At 41.1% G+C, this 22,734-nt stretch overlaps 1 protein-coding gene across 1 annotated transcript in view; it reads left to right on the forward strand.

Annotated features, from left to right (window-relative positions):
- LOC140192437 (eukaryotic translation initiation factor 3 subunit H-like) overlaps positions 1 to 22,278 on the forward strand; it is a 155,229-nt gene extending 132,951 nt beyond the window's left edge. The window contains exons 6-8 of the mRNA XM_072250272.1: positions 12,128 to 12,248; positions 15,368 to 15,500; positions 22,013 to 22,278. Coding sequence (XP_072106373.1) covers positions 12,128 to 12,248; positions 15,368 to 15,500; positions 22,013 to 22,110 — 352 coding nt within the window. The 3' untranslated portion in view covers positions 22,111 to 22,278. The remainder of the gene's footprint in view (positions 1 to 12,127; positions 12,249 to 15,367; positions 15,501 to 22,012) is intronic.
- The last annotated feature ends 456 nt before the right edge of the window (positions 22,279 to 22,734 follow it).

Raw genomic sequence — 22,734 nt, forward strand, 5'->3', positions numbered from 1 at the left:
AGCTGTAAGGCAGTGGATGTTTGAGATCAGAGTTTAGATTTGATTATGAGGACACTCAGTCCTCGTTTATTGTCATTTAGAAATGCATGCATTAAAAAATGATACAATGTTCCTCTGGTATGATATCACAGAAACACAAGACAGACCAAGACTAAAAATGACAAAAACCACATAATTATAACATATAGTTACAACCGTGCAAAGCAATACCGTAATTTGATAAGAGCAGACCATGGGCACGGTAAAAAATAAAAGTCTCAAAGTCCCGATAGCCCCAACATCTCACGCAGACGGTTGAATGGAGAAACTCTCCCTGCCATGAGCTTCCAGCGCCGCAAACTTGCCGATGCAGCATCCTGGAAGCACCCGACCATAGTCTGACTCTGAGTCCGTCCGAAAACTTCGAGCCTCCAACACCGAGCAGCATCTCTGCCGAGTGCTTTGACCCCAGCCCCGGCCGCCAAGCAACAGGTAATGCCCAGGATTCGGGGCCTTCCCCTCCGGAGATTTCAGATCACACAGTAGCGGCGGCAGTGAAACAGGCATTTCAGAAGTTTCACCAGATATTCCTCCATCAAATCAGAATTGTACACAGCATCCTACTTGACAGATTACAGATATTCATCGCCGGAGAGGCCGCACACGCTGTGTCATCCCGCTGTCTTCTCCTCCCGCCATCTTCCTTCTAGATAAGCTTTCACCCAGTAGTAATGAGCCCCATCTGCCCAAAGCAACTGGTTTTAAGATGCCTTTGCCCCCTCTCCTGTCAGTTCAAACGGTTATGCTGGGCTTAGTAGACAAATCTATCAAATAATTATCCATTTGTTTATTCGAAATAGGATTAACTTCCTTTTGGGGGCGTCTGTTCCATATATTTTCAGTTAAAAATTGAGAAAAGAATTCTAATGTTCTCCAACTTATGGAACTATAAAACTTAAAGAAATAAGTAGAAATTTTTTCTCTAAGAACTTGTATAATTTTACTGTAGTGGATGAGTTTTACTGTAGAAGTTCCTTAAGTTTGTTATAGCCGGGAGTGGATAGTGGGGATAAGTTCCTACTACCTATTAAATGCTCCTAATGGCATGCATCTCAAACAATCAAGTCCAGCTCCTGGCCTTTACATGTGGCTTAGTTACTAAGCCCGGCAGAACAATTTCTACTGACAGGAAAGGGGTAAAGGTGGGTTACTGCCGCCTTAAAACCAGTTGCTTCAGGTAGGTGGGGATCATCAGCCACGGTTAGCAGCTCATCTAGGAGAAACAAAACTGATCTCAATCTTCTGCTACATTGCAGCTATACCTACTCATAGGGAAGGCTTCGGGAGGTAAAATCTGGAGCTGAAGTCCCTGAAGCAGTCCACTGTTGAGTTCAAATGCTGACTGGCAACTCCAGTACCAAACTGTCTCAGTCTCTGCCACTCCTTTGGGTTCGTCAGCTGTGTGGAGAGGGGGAGGCTGCTACGTGGGCAACAGCTTACTCTCCATATCATACTGCCCCAGCTTGTGTATCATGTAGACACCAGGGATGCAACATCTATGGTTGGTCCCGACCAACGGAGGGCCTCAGTGGATAATATTTATAAGTACACTAATGAATTAAAAAAAATTGCATTATGCTTAAAAACCTTTGGTAATGTTAAAGATGTATGTTATTTATGTTTCTGAAAGAAAGAACCCCTGCTACCCATTCCACCCCCCCCCCACCCCCCCTTGGTACTCAGTGTTTTGAGTTGATTTTCTTTTTGACCAGTCAAGTGTTTGACCACAAAGAAACCACAAGCATTTATAGAGTTTCCAAATCAGGCCATGGAAAAAGTATGCTGACCTGATAGGCTGAACGTACAACATGAAATCTTCCCTCAAGTTGTCAATTTAAAGGCTAGTGTATGAAACAAAGTCAAAATAATCTGGAAGTTCTCCGAGCATTAGATTAAGACACAAGAATTATTGTTTTCGGTCAATACACTTCTATCAGGTTCATTGACCTGAAATATACTGGCCAGCTGAGTGTTTCCAGCCTTTCTGTTGCAGGTAAATTTACTTAATGTAGTGCAGTAATTTACATATAAGTCGACCGAGGCTTTCCAGGCCACCAAGTTTGTGCAGGTATGCTACTGAATGTAAACAAAGTTCACCTCATTTGAACAGGAATGAAGATCATCAGTAGTAGTAGTAGTATACTCATCCATCGAATATGATAGTTTCAAAAGGGGTCGTCTTTTAGTGAGTCCTCAGGTGAGGGTCGAGCCAATACCACTTGCTCTTCCACGACGTTTACTCCCCTCTCCCTGACACTGAGGCTGTGGGACTGCTCCAGTTGCTATGCACGTCGTACCTGCGAGCTTTGAGACGACTTGATGAATTGAGTCTGAGGCTATGGGCCTGCTCCAGGTTTCAGGTCTATGGACTCCGTTTTGGTTCTGAACGCTATTGCTTGCTTTTATTGTTTGCATGATTTTTATCTATTTTTTCTCTCTGTGCTTAGGGTGTTGGTCTTTTTTTTAAAAAAATTGGACTCTTTTGGGTTTCTTGCTTTGTGGCTGTCTGTAAGTAGAGGAATTTCAAGATTGTATCATACTTTGATAGTGTACTTCGAACTTTGGTTGTACAGGCTGATCCGGGATCCACATAATTGGTATGTTAGGGTGGATTTCCTTAATGGAGAACTTTTTTTAACGTAGAGAGGCTGCTGTACCAGGAGCGACCTCATATTCCTTGACAGATATTGGTCAGGGTCCAGTAGCAAAGAGTGCAAATCGACTCAGGACCCTTCACTGATGCAGCCTTCCTCTGCTTTCACTACCATTGTGATGTGACGTCATCTTCTCCACCGTTGAGGTCTCAGTTGGATCACTCTTTGTTCAGAACCTCAGAATCAGGTTTAATATCGCTGGCATATGTCATGAAATTTGTTTTCGCGCGGCAGTACTACAGTGCAATACATAATATTTGTAAATTACAGTAAGAAGTATATATTTATTAAAGAAGTTAAATTACCAGTGCAAAAAGAGATAACAAGTAGTGAGGTAATGTTCAAGGGTTCAATGACCATTCAGAAATTTGATGGCAGAGGGGAAGAGGCTATTCATGAATCATTGAGTGTGTTCCTTCAGGCTTCTGTACCTCCTCCCTGATGGCGGCATTGAGAACAGGGCATGTCCTGGGTGATGGGTGTCCCTCCTTTTTGAGGAGTCACTCCTTGGAGTTGTCCTGGATGCTGTGGAGGCCCGTGATGGAGCTGTCTGAGTTCACAACTTTCTGCAGCTTATTTTGATCCTGTGTTGTGGTCTCCCCCATACCAGACGATGATGCAGCCAGTTAGAATGCTCTCCATGGTACACCTGAGGAAATTGCTGCGCATCTTTGGTGATATACCAAATCTCCTGAAACACCTAATGAAATATAGCCGCTGTTGTTCTGCCTTTCTAACTGCGTCGATGTGTTGGACCCGAGATAGATCCTCAGAGATGTTGACACCCAGGAACTTGAAATTGTTCACCCTTTCCATTTCTGATCCCTCAATGAGAACTGGTGTGTGTTCCTTCGTCTTACCCTTTCTGAAGTCCATAATCAATTCTTTGGTCTTACTGATATTGAATGCTAGGTTTGGGTATTTGATCCTCCACAATGTTCCGCATGGGAACTTAGACTGGAGGTGGCAGTGTTTTATTTACGAGGCTTGACATCAACCCGGCACGGATGGAGAGTGCGCTCGGGAGTGGACTGTCACTGGATCGAACTCGGGAACCTCCATTCTCAAGCCCAGCGCTGATCTCACTGCACCACCAGCCGACCTGTAACTCCTCTCAACCAGCTGGTATATCTTGCTCCTGTACACCTTCTTATCACCATCTGAAATTCTGGCTACAGTATTTATGTTGTCAGCAAGTTTATAGATGGCATTTCAGCTGTGCCTAGCCACACAGTAATGGGTGTAAAGAGAGTAGAGCAGTGGGCTAAGTACACATCCTTGAGGTGCATCAGTGTTGATTATCAGCGAGGTGGAGATGTTATTTCTGATCCGCTCAGACTGTGGTCTTCCAGTGAGGAAGTCAAGGATCCAGTTGCAGAGGGAGGTACAGAGGCCCAGGTTTTTGGAGCTTTTTGATCAGGACTGTAGAAATGGTTGTGTTGTCAATAAACAGCAACCTGGGCTGAGTAAGCCTTCCCTTGACCTTACTGGTATGGGTGACCCTACCAGGAGCTCACAAAGTTCAAAGTAAATATTATTTTCGAAGTGAAACATATTCAACTTGTGTGATTCATTTTCTTGTGGGCATACTCAGCAAATCTGTAGGATAGTAACTATAACAGGATCAATGAAACACCAACCAGAGTGCAGAAGACAACAAACTATGCGATTGCAAATGAAAATAAGTAACATTAAATAACAAGAAGATGCGGTAATGAGATAAAGAGGCCATGAAAGTGAGATAATTTGTTGTGGGAACGTTCAATGATGGGGCAAGTGAAGTTGAATGTAGTTACCTCCTTTTATTTAAGAGCCTGATTGTTGTGTGGTATTAACTATTCTTGAACCTGGTGGTGCAAGTCCTGAAGCTCTTGTACCTTCTATCTGAGGGAGCAGCGAAAAAAGCGCATAACCTCGGTGGTGGGGATCACCATTTGATGGATTTCAATTAGGTCACCCTTCATTTTTCTGAATTCTAGTGAATTCAGGCCCAGAGCCATCAAATGTTCTTCATATGATGTCATTCTGGTTACCCCTTAGCCTCCTGTGGTCCAGTGGAAAAAAATTCCAGAATTATGCAATGTCTCCTTATAGCTAATGCTATCGAATCCCAGGCAACATCCTTGTGAACTGCTTCTACTCCCTCTCCAAAGCCTTCACATCCTTTCTGTAATGTGGTACTCAGAACTATACACAATAAATCATATATGGTCTAACTCCATATTTGGCAGCTGTATCATGATTTCCTGCATTTTATGCTCAGTGCCCTGACTGATAAAGACAAGTATATTCTATGCTTTCCTTGCTTCTGTAGCTGTTGTGTTGCCACTTCCTTTGTGTAAACAAAATAATTAGACCTCTACAAACCAACTATTTTCATACACAGAATTGGTAGCCTGTGCCTTGTCAAAGGCCTTCTGAAAGTCCAAGTAAACAGCATGCACTGATTCTCCTTTGTCTATCCTGCCTGTTATTTCCTCAAAAAATCTCAATAGATTCCTCAGGCAAGATTCCTCCTTAAGATAACCATGCTGACTTTGACCTATTTTATTATGTGCCTCCATGTACCCCAAAACCTGTTCCTCAATAATGGACTCCAACTTCTTCTCAACCATGGAAATCAGACTAACTGGCTTATAATTTCCATTCTTCTGCCTCCCTCCCTTATAAAAGTGTGGAGTGACATTTGCAATTTTCAAGTCCTCCTGAACCATTCCAGAATTTATTGATTCCTGAAAGATCATTACTGATCCCTCCACATATTCCCCAGTTAACTCTTTGAGATGTACATATGACAAATAAAGCTAATCTTTAATCTTTGTATTCCCACATGACTTGGCCAGTGTGTTCTATATCTTCACCCTGGACTATGAAATTGTTTGTCCTCAGGAACATGTCCAGTCATTTCATTTAGAGGACAAATGTCTGTGTCCCTGACTTACCACATTGCCTGCCAATGTCATTCCCTTAATTAGAGAGCCTCATTCTTCATTCCCTTGACACCAGAACATTTCTCTGTTAGTCCCTGGAGCAACAACATCACATGCTTCTCAAAGTGTCAGTGTGTTTGGCACATTTGTGTTTATATTTGTGAAGGCAAAAACAAAGAGCTGTCATTTATTGAAGGTAGTAACTCTCAAACATTTGCCACAGCAATTTATCAAGTTGTACTAATTGTACATTCTCTGCACTTAATATCTTATATAGCAGTTTTTTGAATTTAGATTCTTCCTCATCAAAGGCATTATGATTTTGTGCATAAATTTCAGATTTAGTTGTGCAGATTACGATCATATTACTACATTGGATTACAAGCTGTGATAGAAACAAAAAATTTTAAATGGTCAATATGTATATTTATTTTACAAATGCAGATTGTCCAGTTTGGTAATTCATGTGTGTTGTAAAGCCCCCTTGAGCCATATCGGATCAATTGCGAGACTATAGCAAGTGTGTATACGGCCAATTGGTCATGCGGTGAATAATCGATTGGGCCCTCCTATGCATGAGAGTTTAACGTGGTCAATCAGAAGTGGCTGATTGGCTGGAGGCAAAGAGTGGGAATAAAGGGGGCCTTTTCTGACTGGCTGCTGGTGACTAGTGGTGTTCCATAAGGGTCTGTGTTGGGACCAATTCTTTTTATGTTGTATATCAATGATTTGGGTGATGGAATTGATGACTTTGTTGCAAAGTTTTCAGATGATATGAAAGAAGGTGGAGGGACAGTTAGTTTTTGAGAAAGAAGAGAATAGAGGCTACAGAAGACTTAGAAGGATTTGGAGAGTGGACAAAGAAATGGCAGATGGAATATAGTGTCGGAAAGTGTATGGTCATGCACTTTGGTAGAAGAAATAAAAGGGTTGACTGTTTTCTAAAGATAGAGATAATACAAAAATCTGAGGTGCAAAGGACTTGGGAGTGTTTGTGCAGGATTCCCTGAAGTTTAATTTGCAGGTTGAGTCTGTGGTGAGGAAGGCAAATACAATGCTAGCATTCACTTCAAGAGGACTAGACTATGAAAGGAAGGATCTAATATTGAGACTTTATAAAACACTGGTGAGGCATCACTTGGAATATTGTGAGCAGTTTTGTCCCCTTATCTTAGAAAGGATGTGCTGAAACTGGAGTGGGTTCAAGAGGGGTTCACGAAAATGATCCCAGGATTGAATAGCTTGTCATATGAAGAGCATCTTATCGATATGAATTATGGACCTAATTGAAACCTATCGAATGGTGAAAGGCCTTGAGAGAGTGGATGTTGAGAGGATGTTTCCTATGGTGGGAGAGTCTTCAGACCATAGGAATCAGCCTCAGAAGAGAGGGACGTCCTTTTAGAATGGAGATGAGGAATTTAATTAGCCAGAGACTAGTGAATCTGTGGAATTCTTTGCCATGGGCTGCTGTGGAGTCCAAGTCTTTACGTATATTTAAGGCAGAGGTTGATAGGTTCTTGATTGGTTGAGGCACGAAGGGATACAGGAAGAAGGCAGGAGATTGGGGCTGAGAAAAAATTGGACCAGCCATGGTGAAATAGCGGAGCAGATTTGATGGGCCAAATGGCCTAATTCTGCTCCCACACTTTATGGTCCTATGGTCTTTCGAGTGCGCACATTATTTGTCTCGGTAGGATAGGTTTGTCACTCCCGCACTGTAAGTAGCCCAGCATGTACCGTGACTAATGATACTCAGTAAAATCATTTAGTCCATTGTCTTTCCTGCTTTGCACATGCGTAACTCCCCTAAGTCAGAGTCTTGGATAATCTTCATTCGTAACTTTAGCTCTAGTACATTTCTTCTTAGGTATTTTTCTGATTGCAACACACACAAAATGCTGGAGGAAATCAACAGGCCAGGCAGCATCCATGGAAAAGAGCAAGCAGTCGTAGTTTTGGGCCAAAACCCTTCATCAGGACTGGAAAGGAAGACTAACGCAAACACGAGGAAATCTGCAGATGCTAGAAATTCAAGCAACACACACAAAATGCTGGTGGAATGCAGCAGGCCAGACAGTTGACATTTCGGGCCAAGACGCTTCATCAGGATTAACTGAAAGAAGAGATAGTAAGCGATTTGAAAGTGGGAGGGGGAGGGGGAGATCTGAAATGATAGGAGAAGACAGGAGGGGGAGAAATGGAACTAAGAGCTGGAAAGTTGATTGACAAAAGGGATATGAGAGGATCATGGAACAGGAGGCCGAGGGAGAAAGAAAGGGGGAGAGGAGCACCAGAGGAAGATGGAGAGCAGGCAAGGAGTTACAGGGAGAGGGGGGGGGGGGGGAGAGAGAGAGAGAGAGAGAGAGAGAGAGAGAGAGAGAGAAGATAAGAAGGGGAGGAGGGGCATTAACGGAAGTTTGAGAAGTCAATGTTCATGCCATCAGAGGTTGGAGGCTACCCAGATGGAATATAAGGTGTTGTTCCTCCAACCTGAGTGTGGCTTCATCTTGACAGTAGAGGAGGCCATGGATAGACATATCAGAATGGGAATGGGACGTGGAATTAAAATGTGTGGCCACTGGGAGATCCTGCTTCCTCTGGCAGACAGAGCGTAGGTGTTCAGTGAAACGGTCTCCCAGCCTGCATCGGGTTTCGCCAATATATAGAAGGCCGCACCGGGAGCACCGGACACAGTATATCACCCCAGCCGACTCACAGGTGAAGTGTCTCCTCATCTGGAAGGACTGTCTGGGGCCCTGAATGGTGGTGAGGGAGGAAGTGTAAGCGCATGTGTAGCACTTGTTCTGCTTGCAAGGATAAGTGCTGGGAGGGAGATTGGTGGGAAGGGATGGGGGGACAAATGGACAAGGGAGTTGCGTAGGGAGCGGTCTCTGCGGAAAGCAGAAAGGGGGGAGAGGGAAAGATGTGCTTAGTGGTGGGATCCCGTTGGAGGTGGCGGAAGTTACAGAGAATAATATGTTGGACCCGGAGGCTGGTGGGATGGTAGGTGAGGACAAGAGGAACCCTATTCCTAGTGGGGTGGCGGGAGGATGGAGTGAGAGCAGATGTGCGTGAAATGGGGGGAGATGCATTTGAGAGCAGAGTTGATGGTGGAGGAAGGGAAGCCCCTCTCTTTAAAAAAGGAAGACACCTCCTTTGTCCTGGAATGAAAGGCCTCATCCTGAGAGCAGATGCGGCGGAGACGGAGGAATTGCAAGAAGGGGATGACATTTTTGCAAGAGACAGGGTGGGAAGAGGAATAGTCCAGGTAGCTGTGAGTCAGTAGGCTTATCGTAGACATCAGTAGCTGAGCTGTCTCCAGTGATATAGACAGAAAGATCTAGAAAGGGGAGGGAGGTGTCGGAAATGGACCAGGTAAACTTGAGGGCAGGGTGAAAGTTGGAGGCAAAGTTAATAAAGTCAACGAGCTCAGCATGCGTGCAGGAAGCAGCGCCAATGCAGACGTCGATGTAGCGAAGGAAAAGTGGGGGACAGATACCAGAATAGGCACGGAACATAGATTGTTCCACAAAGCCAACAAAAAGGCAAGCATAGCTAGGACCCATAAGGGTGCCCATGGCTACACCTTTAGTTTGGAGGAAGTGGGTGGAGCCAAAGGAGAAATTATTAAGAGTAAGGACTAATTCCGCTAGACGGAAGAGAGTGGTGGTAGAGGGGAACTGGTTAGGTCTGGAATCCAAAAAGAAGCGAGAGCTTTGAGACCTTCATGGTGGGGGATGGAGGTATATAGGGACCAGACATCCATGATGAAAATAAAGTGGTGGGGGCTCGAAAAAATCCAGAGCATAAGAAGTGTCATGAACATAGTTGGGAAGGGATTGAACATCCTTTATATATTTGTAAAACCCGATGCAGACTGGGAGACCGTTTCGCTGAACACCTACGCTCTGTCCGTCAGAGAAAGCAGGATCTCCCAGTGGCCACACATTTTAATTCCACATCCCATTCCCATTCTGACATGTCTATCCATGGCCTCCTCTCCTCTCAGGATGGAGCTACACGCAGGTTGGAGGAACAACACCTTATATTCTGTCTGGGTAGCCTCCAACCTCTGATGGCATGAACATTGACTTCTCTAACTTCCGTTAATGCCTCTCCTCCCGTTCTTACCCCATCCCTTATTTACTTATTTGTTTATTATTTTTTCTTTCTTTCTCTCTCCCCCTCTGTCCCTCTCTCTCTCTCTCTCTCTCTCTCTCTCTCTCTCTCTCTCTCTCTCTCTCTCTCTCTCTCTCTCTCTCTCTCTCACTCACTCACTCACTCACTCACTCACTCACTCACTCACACACACACACACACACACACACACACACACACACACACACACACACACAATAACTCCTTGCCTGCTCTCCATCTTCCTCTGGTGCTGCCCTCTCTCTTTATTTCTCCCTCGGCCTCCCGTCCCATGATCCTCTCCCTTCTCCAGCCTTGTATCCCTTTTGCCAATCAACTTTCCAGCTCTTGGCTCCATCCCTCCCCCTCCTGTCTTCTCCTATCATTTCGAATCTCCCCCTCCCCCTCCAACTTTAAAATCTCTTACTATCTCTTCTTTCAGTTAGTCCTGACGAAGGGTCTCGGCCTGAAACGTCGACTGTGCTTCTTCCTATGGATGCTGTCTGGCCTGCTGCGTTCACCAGCATTTTGTGTGTGTTGCTGGAAGTCAGAGTAAGGTGGTGTGGGGGCGGAAGAAATACAAGGTGGTAGGTGACAGGTAATACTAGGAGAAGTGGAGGAGTGGAATCACCTACCACCTTGTAATTCTTCCTTCTCCCCCCCCCAACCTTCTTCCTCTGATTTCCCCCCTTCCTTTCCAGTCCATAGGTTTCCATAGATTATGCCTGACCAGCTAATCTCCTCCAGCATTTTGTATGTGTGCTTTGAATTTCCAGCACCAGCAGATTTTCTCGTCTTTTTCAGATTGTATAGGTTTAAACTGCCTGCCCTCTTGCACACTTTACAGCAATGACTGTTTGAAATCATAATCATGTTTAATGAAAATTGCACATTGTATATGTGAATTGTACATGGCAGTCGTATTCCTTGGCAACCAAATGCAGTTTGTATTGTCTGGCTTCTCCAGCTGATGTAGCTGAGAAGGGTTGGAAGATCAGGATATCTAGTCTTCAATCCTTGAGGTTTTTGGCAGGATGTCTGGCCAGGTGCTAGTCAGTACTGATGTAGATTTTCCATCAGGGCTAAAATACCACAAGCTTTGCTTTCTAGTCCATTTGGTATTGTAACCAAAGTAGTTGATTGGGATTCCAGGTATATAATTATTAGAACTCAAGCTGGTGGTAGAATGTTGACTATTCTTGATTATCTCTGTTATCTTTAATTAACGTCAGTTATGTTGGGTGGTGTAGAATTGTTACCTTTCTTGAATTTTTATATGTAGTACCGTGCAAAAGTCTTAGGCACATTTATATAGCTAGGGTGCCAAAGATTTTTGCACAGTACTGTATTTGTCAACGTGGAGTGGAGAGCGAGTTTGTAATATTGACGGGAGCAAAGTTGTTGGGAATGGCGAGGGTCGAGCACGGGGGGGGGAGGGGAGGGGTGTGCGACAGGTGGCAGGGGACTGCTAGGGGCCTGGGGTAGTGCAAGTGGACAATAGAGACCCATATCAGAATCAGGTTTATCATCACTCACATGTCATGAAATTTGTATATTTTTTGCGGCAGCAGAACAGTGTAATACATTAAAATGACTACAGTACTGTACAAAAGTCTTAAGGTACCCTATCTATATATGTACTTCTGCACAATACTGTAGTCACCTATATATATAGTTGTTCAGTGAATTTTCCAGTAATTACAGTAGAGTTGCTTCTGTATTTTGTAGAAAGTTTCTGTAGCAGGTGTCACCGCACTTTGTTATATGTTCGGTTAATTGCTATTACTGGAATTTTGTTATCTCTAGTCTGAATGTGAGATGACCACGGCTATTTTTTTCTTTTTCTTTGTTCTCTCAGCACCTCTCTCTTGTACATGTTCTGTTGTTGTAATAGTTAATAAAACAATCAGATGCATCTGAAGGTTTTCTCGTGTTTGTGAAATACCAGAGGAACTGGGTAGGTCACCTAGCATCCGTGGAGAGAAGTAAACAGTAAATGTTTCAGGCCAAGACCATTCATCAGGACATGTGATGAAAGGTTTTGGCCTGAAAAGTCAATTTTTTAAGCTTCTGCATAGATGCTGTCTGATCTGCTGAGTTCATCTAGCATTTTGTGTGTATTACTTTGGATTTCCAGCATCTGCTGAATCTTTTGTCAATAAAAAATAAATATTGTGCCTCATTCCTGATTTCTGAAGATCCTTTGGATCACAAAAGTATAAGGATCCAGCAGTTGTAACTTATCTTCACTGGAACTAACATACTTGTAGGCTGTTGAGCTATCTATATGATTGTTTTAAAATTTGGAGTAAAAGAACATATTTTGTGTGGTAAATGAAACCTTTGATGCTTGTGTCTTAACAGAAATCATCTAGAGAAGAACCTCCAGCTTTTAATGGACAGAGTGGATGAAATGAGCCAAGATATCATTAAATATAATACTTACATGAGGAATGTAACTAAGCAGCAGCAGCAAAAACAACAAGTAAGTTAAATCAAATCTCTTGCACTGGCAAAATTTAGAATCTATACCATCATTCTGCTATCACTCACTACAGACTGTGGGAGGCACACACTTAGAAGCTGCCCAATGATGTCATGGCGGTTATTCTAAACTGTTTAAAATGAATCACGAGAAATGAATATTTTTCTTTTCTCATTTTTATTGCTGCTCTTTTTCGGCACAGAATGCTGTGTTAGCTTCCTTTCTTCCCTCAGGGAAAGGTCAGTTTCCCTTCATTTGCTGAGTCAAAGCCCAGGTATTTGGCAACCATCTGAAAGTTGTCTGTGTTGAATCTATGAATTTTTTTGCATCTTTAGATACACATTTATGAACTTAGTCACTGTGTGTTAACTTAATACAACCATACTTTATTTGCACTGGTAACCTTTCAGAGTTTTTAAAAATTGTGCATTACAAATTAGAAATAAAAACCATTTTAAACTTTCTAGTATTTTTCCCTTCTAAATTTAAACTCAATAATTCATAGGTTTATTTTTGTAATGCACTCATTACATAGTGCAAGCAGTGAGGTTTTTCATTTAAATTTTTGTAAATCCATAGAAGTTTATTTATTGTCAGAAGGCACATTTGCTATCTTTTAACCATTGCTTCACAGAAAGGGGTTGGAGAAGTATGATACTTGGATGATTTGTAGAGCTAAAAGGCATTTCCACATTTTAAAATAATTACCAGATGGTTACAGTTTAGATGTTGGAGATGGTCAATTAGTTAGCTTGTCACTGTAAGTATCTAAAGCCAATTATGTTGTTATTCCATGTAATGTGCACACAGCATAGATTGTCTGGGCCTTGACCCGCCCCTTAAGAGCATTAAAGTAAGAAACAGAGAGAACTACACAATGAAAGTAAGATTTTTAAACAAATTGCTATTTTGGCTGGCTCCTGCTTGATTCAGGAGGGGAGTCAATTATCTAAGTCAAGGCTGGCAGTAACTCATTAAAATAGAGTGCATAGTTTACTTAATTTTTGTATTACTTTGCAAACACAGATTGAATGAAAAGCAGTTAGTCTGTTAAGTCATTTAGTATCTGAGATGGCATTGGAGAGGATCCAGAGGAGGTTGATGAGAGTAATCTCTGGAATGAAAGAATTAACATATGAGGGGTGTTTGATGGCTCTGGACTGAGAAGGATAATAAATCAGCTATGATGGAATGGCACAGCAGACTAGATGGTCTGAATAGTCTGATTCTGATCCTAAGTCTTATGGTCTTGTATGAAATGGCTTTAAGTATGGACATTTGGGTACATTTAACCATTTGCTAGGTTCAACACAAGCTCAGCACTCCGAACTTTAGATCCCAAGTCGCATAGCATATTGTAGCAGTTTTTGAAATGCACTGTGCTATGGGAACAACTTGTCTACTTTTGGAGTAGATCAGTGTCATTTGACCAATCTAGGATCTATTAACAGTGATCCTTTAGAACAGTGAGGGGCAATCTCATTGAAACCTACTGAATATTGAAATGCCCAGGCAGAGTGGGGGTGGAGAGGATGCTTCTAGTAGTGGGAGATTCTAGGACCAGAGTGCATAGCCTCAGAATAGAAGGACATCCCTTTAGAATAGAGATGTGGAGGAACTTCTTCTTTAGCCAGAGGGTGGTGAACTTGTGGAATTCAATGCCGCAGACGCTGTAGAGGCCAAGTCTTTAGGTATATTTAAAGCAGAGGTGATAGGTTCTTGATTAGTAAAGGTGTTAAAAGTTATGAGCAGAAGGCAGGAGAATGAGGTTGAGAGAAATAATAAATGATCCATGATGGAATAGGGATGCAGACTTGATGGGCCGAATAGTCTCATTCTGCTCCTGTGATCTTATAGTTTAATTCACACAGTTGGACTTCATAATTTGTCAATGGTGGGGGGAGGTACTGATCAGGCATGTTGATTTTGATTTTAACATCTGCAACAATGTTGTGCTCTTTGCTGACCTTGAAGCCTTTATAGTAAGCATTTCTTTACTGCACATGGATTGACGGTGTCCAGTTATGTCATCACGTGGACAGCCGATTGAAAAATTCTTACAGAAATACCAGAAATAAAAAGGCATAAGCACAAGAGATTCTGCAGATGTTGGAAATCCAGAGTAACACATGCAAAATGCTGGAGGAACTCAGTAGCTCGGGCAGTATCTACGGAGAGGAATGAAGGGTCGGCATTTTGGGCCAAGACCCTTCAAGAGTAAAATAGAGTGCAAAAAGTACTAACTTTTGTCTTACTATGCAAAGAAAGATTGCACAGATTGAATGAAATGAAGGTAGTTTGTAAAGCCACTTGCTATCTGATTTATGAAATGGCTTAGGTATGTGTATCTGGGTACATTTAACCACATGCATTCACATGCAAAATCAGTGCACCTAGTCACACAGCACATTGTAATTTTTGAAATTCACTGTAATCTGTAAACTGTCTACTTTTGGAGGAGATCAGTACTATATAACTAATGCATGATCTATTAATAAATAAGTGCACATCTTTGACTAAGTACAATATTTTACAGAGGGTGAACACAAAAAAGAAGCTAAAATAATCCTTTTCACTTTTTAAATATTAAAATCTATAGAATACTGAAAACAATCTGTGGGAATTATACTCATTTAAAGTCCAGTACATATACATACAAAGTGGTTGGGTCTATCATTGTGAGCCGTTTAGAAACTCAGTTCTATTTCTATTTTTTAGGTCTATTATAAATCAAAAATAGTGTGAAAACAGTTGAATTTCTCATTAGTTAGCTGGATTCTGCTAATTACACAAGAAAAGGCTTTCAGATCCTGTTGAAGAAGTTATGGGGATTGTCCCTGACAAAACATAGATTTTGGTGTTTAACTCTGCACACACTTTCTCAAATTGCTGTCACATTTCCGCCATTAAGTGATGAGCAAAATGAGTTCCACTGTTCGTCTCATTAACAAACCCCAGGCTCATCCAAGTTTCCTTTTGGATAAAAACATGGAGAGGTGATAATGAATGTTTTTCCTCCCTCTATAATTCCCATCCCTACCATGCAAAAGATAAAAGGGATTATTCAATACAGTTATCTGAAATCCTTGAATTGAGAGCATGCTTTATTTTTCTTGCAGTATCTTCACAGACGCCAGCTGGAAAATAGCCAACGACAAAGCAGAGGAGAGGCACCCTTGCCAGAAGAAGATCCCAACAAGTTATTCAAACCACCGCAACCGCCACCAAGACTTGAAACACTGCTTGTTGCAGGTTAGAAATTTATAAGGGAAGGAAAAGAGCAAGCAGAATATTAAACAATTCCATGTCAAACGTAGTACAGTTAGGTCCATAGTGAACCTTTTGTATTCACCCCAAGCTCAAGAGGTTCCGAGAAAGTACTTTGTACAAAATGCTGATCATCTGTTCTCCCTAGGGTTTCCCTCCAGTATCTTGATTTTTGTTTCTGTAGAGCACCCTTGTTTTTACATTCCTCCAGTTAATCTTTCTGAATGAAATCGATATGTTAATGGTCCAAAACTTGATTAGATTTTTTTAAGATTAAAGATTAGCCTTATTTTTTCCCACGAACATCAAAGCATGCAGTGAAATTAATTTCATTAATGACCAGCACAGTCTGAGAATGTGCCTGCAATTTCACCACGCTTTCAGTGCCAACATAGCATGCCCACAACTTACTAACCCTAACTTCTATAAATGTTGTTTGGAATGTGGGAGGAAACTGGATCATTCATAGGATACTTGCATGGACATGAGAAGAACATGCAAACTCCTTACGGAGTTGAACCCCGATCAGTTATCACGGGCACTGTAAAATGTTACTACGCTATTTTGTAACTGTGGCCAGTAGTTTCTATGGTAACTGCTGATGTCCGCCTGTTCAAACAGAATTAAACTTTGAATTTATTTATGCACACAGAGTCTAGGAATAACTGAATGATACATGGTATTGAAACTGTCACTACATCTTTGAGGAACTCCAGCTGAAGTCCAATGGAGAAGCACAGTCTTGTGGGAATTCCTCAGCATTACACTGGGGATGCACCATTCAAGATCTATGTTAAGTCACAGCAGAAAACCTTTTTGATGGTTATTCTACGCCTGTGAATTATTTTAAACTATTCTACTTCATTTTAATATTTTAATTATTTCTATGTTTAGTTTAAAATTAACCTGATTTATGTTTTCTATTTTTTTAATAATTTAAATTTTGAAATCATTTACTTCAGCTTTAAATATCTGATTATCAAAAATATTTAAAAGCTTTCAAAATAGTCTTGTAACATTAACAGGTGTCATAGAGCACAGCAGCAGAGAAACGAGTCCCTGCCCATCTAGTCCATTCCGAACTATTATTTTGCCCAGTCCCTTCGACCAGCACCTAAACCATAGCCCTGCATACCCCTCTCGTCCATGTACTTAATCCAAACTTCTCTTAGATGTTGAAATCGAACCTGCATCCACCACTTGGGCTGGCAGATTTAAGCTGAGAACCGGCTTTGTGTACCATTAATCATACGTGGATCACAGAGAGTGATTATATGCAACAATCTTAAATTCAGCATAAGCTGGACCAACGCCAGTTTGTAGAGAATTATAATTACACTACAGAGAGGGAGCCTAGGACCAGAGGGCAGAGCCTCAGAATACAAGGACATCCCTTTAGGACAGAGATGAGGAGGAATTTCTTCAGCCATAGGGTGATGAATCTGTGGAATTCACTGCTACAGTTGACTGTGGAGGCCAAGTCATTGGTATATTTAAAGCAGAGGTTGATAGGATCCTAAATAGAAAGTGTGTCAAGGGTTTCGGGGAGGCAATGGGAGAATGGGGTTGAAGGGAATAATAAATTTGCCTTGTTAGAATGGTGGTGCAGATTTGATGGGCTGAATGGCCTAATTCTGCTCCTTTGTCTTATTGTGTAATTGGTGCAAGTTTTATGCTATAGACTGGGTTAGTGTGTGTGCTGTATAAATTCGGTTCAAAATTATTTCTCTTGCAATCCTTAGTGGTGGAAAGGAAAGGAGATTTTCATTTGGTGTCCTGTGGCTTTGCCTTAAGACCAAGCATCCAAAAATAGAGTGTAGGAGTAGTCTCTTTATTTAAAAGCATTACATTTAGCTGTTTAACAGCAGTACAACTGGAACAAATCACATCTTGACATAGCTGATAGCAGTAGTTTTTAACTGCTATTTGAAGCATTAAGATTAGGTTTATTTTTGTTGTTAAGGTTTGATCAAAAATGAGGAACTCATCAGTGTTTCTCTAGTTTGCTGTATTGTGACAAGTGAGTGGTAAAGAAGACATGGGTAGTTGGCTAAGACCTACTTTATAATAACTATTTTCAGCTGCAGCACAGAAGAAATAGCAGCATCCTTATTTTTTCTAATTTTCTCAACTTCATAAGTTGCAACTTTTGCTCAACCATAGAAGTCTTTCTTTTCCTGTGAGACAATATAACAATTTCCTGTAAGACGATGTCTCATGAAGGCAGTATCCATCATTAAGGATCCCCTACACCCACGACAAGCCCTCTACTGTTTCCCGAGGCAAAGAATTCCACAGGCTCACTGTTCTCTGCGAAAAGTATTTTCACCCCATCCTGAATCTATTCCCCTGAATCTGAAGCAATGTTTCCTAGTTCTAGTCTCACTTTCCAGTGGAAGCAATTTCCTTGCCCCTATCTTATCTATCCCTTTCATAATTAATATATTTCTACAGAGAAAATTTACAAGGATGCTGCTGGGACTGGAGGACCTGAGTTATAAGGAAAAATTATAATAGGTTAGGAGTTTTTTCCGTGGAATATGGAAGGTTAAGGGAAGTTTTGATACAGCTATACAAAATTATGAGGGGTATAGGTAGGGTAAATGCAAGCAGGAATTTTCCACTGAGGTTGGGTGGGAATACAACTAGAGAACATGAGTTAAGAGTGAAAGGTGAAATGTTTAAGGAGAGCATGAGGGGAAAGGTTTTCATTCAGAGGGTCGTGAGTGTGGAATGAACTGTGAGCACTAGTGGTCCATGTGAGCTCAATTTCAATGTTTTAAGAGAAGTTTGGATGGGTAAATGGATGGTACGGGTATGGAGGACTATGGTTTGGGTGCAGGTCAATGGCAGTAGGCAGCTTAAGTGCTTCTAGATGGGCGATTGGCTGTTTTTGTGCTGTACTTTTCTATGACTATGATCCCTTCCCCATTCTTCTGAATTCCAGCAAGTATAGTCCCGTGCAACTCAATATCTCCTCGTAGCCTAACTCCCTCATCTCTTTAATGAACCTCCATGGTACCACCTCCAAAGCCAGTATATCTGTAAGGAGACCAGAACTGCACACAGTACTCCAGATGTGGCCTCACTAGTACTCCGGAGTTGTAACATAACCTCCCTGCTCTTAAATTCAATCCCTCTAGCAGTGAAGGCCAGCATTCCATTTGCCTTCTTGATAAACTGTTGCACCTACAAATCAACCTTTTGCAATTTGTGCATAAGCACTGCAAAGTTTTTCCGCACAGCAGCATGCTGCAATTGTTCGCCATTTAAATAATAATCTGAAACAAGAGAAAATCTGCAGATGCTGGAAATCCAAGCAACACACACAGATGCTGGAGGAACTCAGCAGGCTGGGCTGCATCTATGAAAAAGAGTATAGTCAACGTTTCAGACCCTTCAGCAGGACTGAATAATAATAATAATCTGATCTAGTTTTCTTTCCAAAGTTTGTTTTGTTGTACCAGTATTCCTTCAATATTACCACCCCATTTCAAACTGGAGTGTGTAAAGGAAAAAAAATAACTTAAGGATGTGAGAACTTGGTTCTAAGTAAGGGGAAAACGTTATTATAATTGTACTTTCTCTAAATAATGAAGTTGTAGGAAAGGAATTATTTGATAACTTGCAAATGATTTTTCTCTTAAAACCATTACATTTATGATGAGTTCTGCCTTAAATTGTTTAAGAAGATTTTATTAGCTGTGTTGGATCTCTGTTTAATTTCTGATCCTTAGGCTTGTCCCAGGAGTCAGAAATGGTGAGCAGTTTTGATTTCAGTTTATTTTAAAGTGCAAACAAACATACTAAGCAAACTAAATAAAGATCTGAGAAATGGCACTGAGGTGTCAGACAAAAGAATATAGATGATGCTTCTGAAAAATCTATCACTTTTATAGATAAAATAAAGAACATTCTATAGATAGAGATAAATTAGTTAATAAGGTACATAATTAAAACAATTATACTATGTAGGTAATGTGCTAATATACTTGGCTAATGAAAAAGGTTTACCTGCTATACCGCTTTCTGCCAGTGAGTGTGAAAAATACATGAGTTTGTTAAAAGTACAAATCTTATTAAAAAGTATTATAAAAAAGGCAGTGGTTTCCAACAGCTGGATCCCAAAAATGTAAGGTGAGCAAGGCATTATGAAGGATAACATAACCATACCCTTATCTTTTCCCTCCTCTTCTCTCCCCCCCCCCCCCCCCATTTCCTGATCTTCTCCCTTCTCTTTCCCCCATTCCCTGGTCATTGCATAGGGTTCTGGATAGGTTTGTTCCATTGGTAGGTTGAGGGGAACCATGGTTAAGAAGAGATGTGGAATATCCACTTCATCTCTAAGCAAGAATACAAGATTAATGGCAGGATTCTTTAGCACTGTGGAGGAGCAGAGGGATCTTGGAGTCTCCGTTCGCAGATCCCTCAAAGTTCCGTGCAGATCCCACCTGATGGTTAAGATGGCGTATGGTGTGTTGGCCTTCATTAATCTTGGGATTGAGTTCAAAAGCTGTGGGGTAATATTAAAGCTCTGTAAAACAGTGCTTTGGAGTATTGTGTTCATTTCTGGTCACCTCATTATAGGAAGGATGTAGAAGCTTTAAAAAAGGTGCAGAGGAGATTTACCAGATTGCTGCTTACATTGAAGTCTTTTGAGGATGGGTTGAATGAGCTAGGGCTTTTCTCTTTGGAATGAAGGAGAATGAGAGGTGACTTGATAGAGATGTACAAGATGATAAAAGGAATTTAATGAGTGGACAGCCAGAGACTTTTTTCCATAACGGAAATGGCTAGTATGAGCGGACATAATTTAAAGGTGATTGGAGAAAATTATAGGGGGCATATCAGAAGTGGTGGGTTCATGGAATGCGGTAATGGTAGAAGCAGATACATTAGGGACATTTAAGAGACTCTTAGATAGGCATATGGAAAAAAGAAAAATGGTGGGCTATGTGGAAGGGAAGGGTTAGATTGATCTTGGAGTAGGTTAAAAGGTTGGCACAGCATCGTACTGTGCTGTACTCTTCTATATTTTAAGTGTGACCAAAACTGGATCTTAGCAAGTGCCATCAACATTGGTTACTTCTCAAATTAATGGACATGGCTTCCTTTTTATTTCTGTCATACAGCAGCATTCTAGAAAGGAGGGGGAAGGCATTATCATTACCGTATAACAGGGGCTCCCAACCTTTTTAATGTCATGGACTAATGCCATTAAGCAAGGGTTGCATGGACCCCAGCTTGGGAATCCCTGTCTTACATATTTTGTGGACTTTTAGAATTGTGTTCCTTGTCTAATTTTTTTTGGGCTGCATCAGATCCAGAGTAACAATTACTTTGTTCTCTTTTATACTTGTGTACTTGAAATGACATTAAACAATCTTGAATCTTGAATAAATAGTGAAATTTGACCAGTAAAGGCCATTGTGATTGAAGTCCAAATTTTAGCTCATTAAATTGGACTTTGGAGTCTTTTTGTAAATGAGCATCAACACTTGGCATGGTCTTCGCCAAGAACTTATCACACGATGGATAAACAGTAGAATGTTACTCATTTGATACAGCGTCTTCTGCAGCCATAACATCTTGTGGTTACATTAGCATGGAATTGTAGAGAAAATTGTTAGTTTTCAAAAAGCAGCTCTTAAGAAAAAGTTATAAAAAAAAGCCTTGATGTTGATCGCATACGGATGTGGCTACTACTATGATTAAACAAAAGGGTTTGTACTGTATCCCATATTGTTTGGTTAGATTGCATGCAAGCACTTTAAAACAAAAAAAAAAAATACACAAAATGAAATGAGTGTATTAAATGCTGACCAAAGAAAATTGCGTTTTTCTATGGGGTATATCGAGTACTGTGCAAGGGTCTTAGGCACATATAGCCAGGATGCCTAAGACTTTTGCACAGTACAGTATTTGTCAATGTAGAGCAGAGAGTGAGATTGTAAGTCTGGCAGGAGCAAAGAATGTTGGGAATGGTGAGGGTGGAACGCCGCAGGATGGGTGTAGGACAGGTGGCAGAGGAGGAGTGCCAGGGCAGTGTGGTATGGGTTCAGACACACCCAGCCCTAAGACACCAGGCAAGGTCACTTGATTCCAAACAATTGGCTTACTGATCATTACAGAATGTCTCCCTGATGCTTCCTGCTCCCTCCCCTCTCCCTTCTCCTTTTCCCACCATGAATCATTCCCCTCTCCTTGTCCCCTTCCCACTCTCAGTCTACAACAGAGACTCTTATCAGAATCAGATTTATCATCACTCACATATGTCATGAAATTGTTGTTTTTTTTTCATGCATCAGCAGTACAGAGCAATACATAAAATTACTAAGTACTGTGCAAAAGTCTTAGGCACCCTATTTATATGCACCTTATAAATGTGCACCTTAGGCACCCTATATTTTGCAGAGTATTGTAATAGTCCTTTTTAATTCCATTTTTGATGACCAAGTTCTCAATAGTTTTTCCCCTTTCTTCTCAAAACTTTACAGGTCAAATCAATGCCTATTGCCAGCAGATCAAGGAGTTCACATCACAGAGCATGGGCAAGTTATTCATGGCCGAAGCCCTTCAGGGTCACAACAGCTGAGGTCTCCGTTGGAGTGATGTCGCTTGAAAGTGGTTTTCAAATTCAACAAAACTGCCTTCTGCAAAGCAAGCCTGAAGCTGACTTACCTGTAAAGTGAGTTTATGTGCATCTGAAGCAGATGTCGGGTTTATATGAATTTAACAAAAATAAATGAATTTGGTGATCAAATTAGTCTCTGTTTTTATTCCAGCTTGAACATTTTAATTAACTAATAGTTGAGAACATCATTTCGATAAATTAATTATTAACAATCTGACAATGGTTTGGTGAGCTTAAAAAGACATTTGTAGTAGTTTGACCATAATTCACTCCCTTTCATTAAATAATGAGTCTTTTTAAGCATGGTCCAGCTGCAGCAGAAACTAAGAGAAATTTATCTGAAATATGTTACAATGGTCTCTCCTTTTCTATAGTTCATTTTAGTTCTGTGTTATCATCCTTGCCGAGCTTGCAGTTTAGCAGTTTTAAGGACCCCTTGCTGCCAATATTGTGGTATAAATTAGGGCAATGCACGTGTGGAAATCATGGTTATGTTTGTAAATAATTGTATTTACTGCCTCCAGAACTGTAGATGCCTGAACCTTAATGGAATATTTTATTTAGAGGTATAGCACGGTAACAGGA

Source organism: Mobula birostris, chromosome 1 (assembly GCF_030028105.1).
Source record: "Mobula birostris isolate sMobBir1 chromosome 1, sMobBir1.hap1, whole genome shotgun sequence".
Lineage (NCBI taxonomy): Eukaryota > Metazoa > Chordata > Chondrichthyes > Myliobatiformes > Myliobatidae > Mobula > Mobula birostris.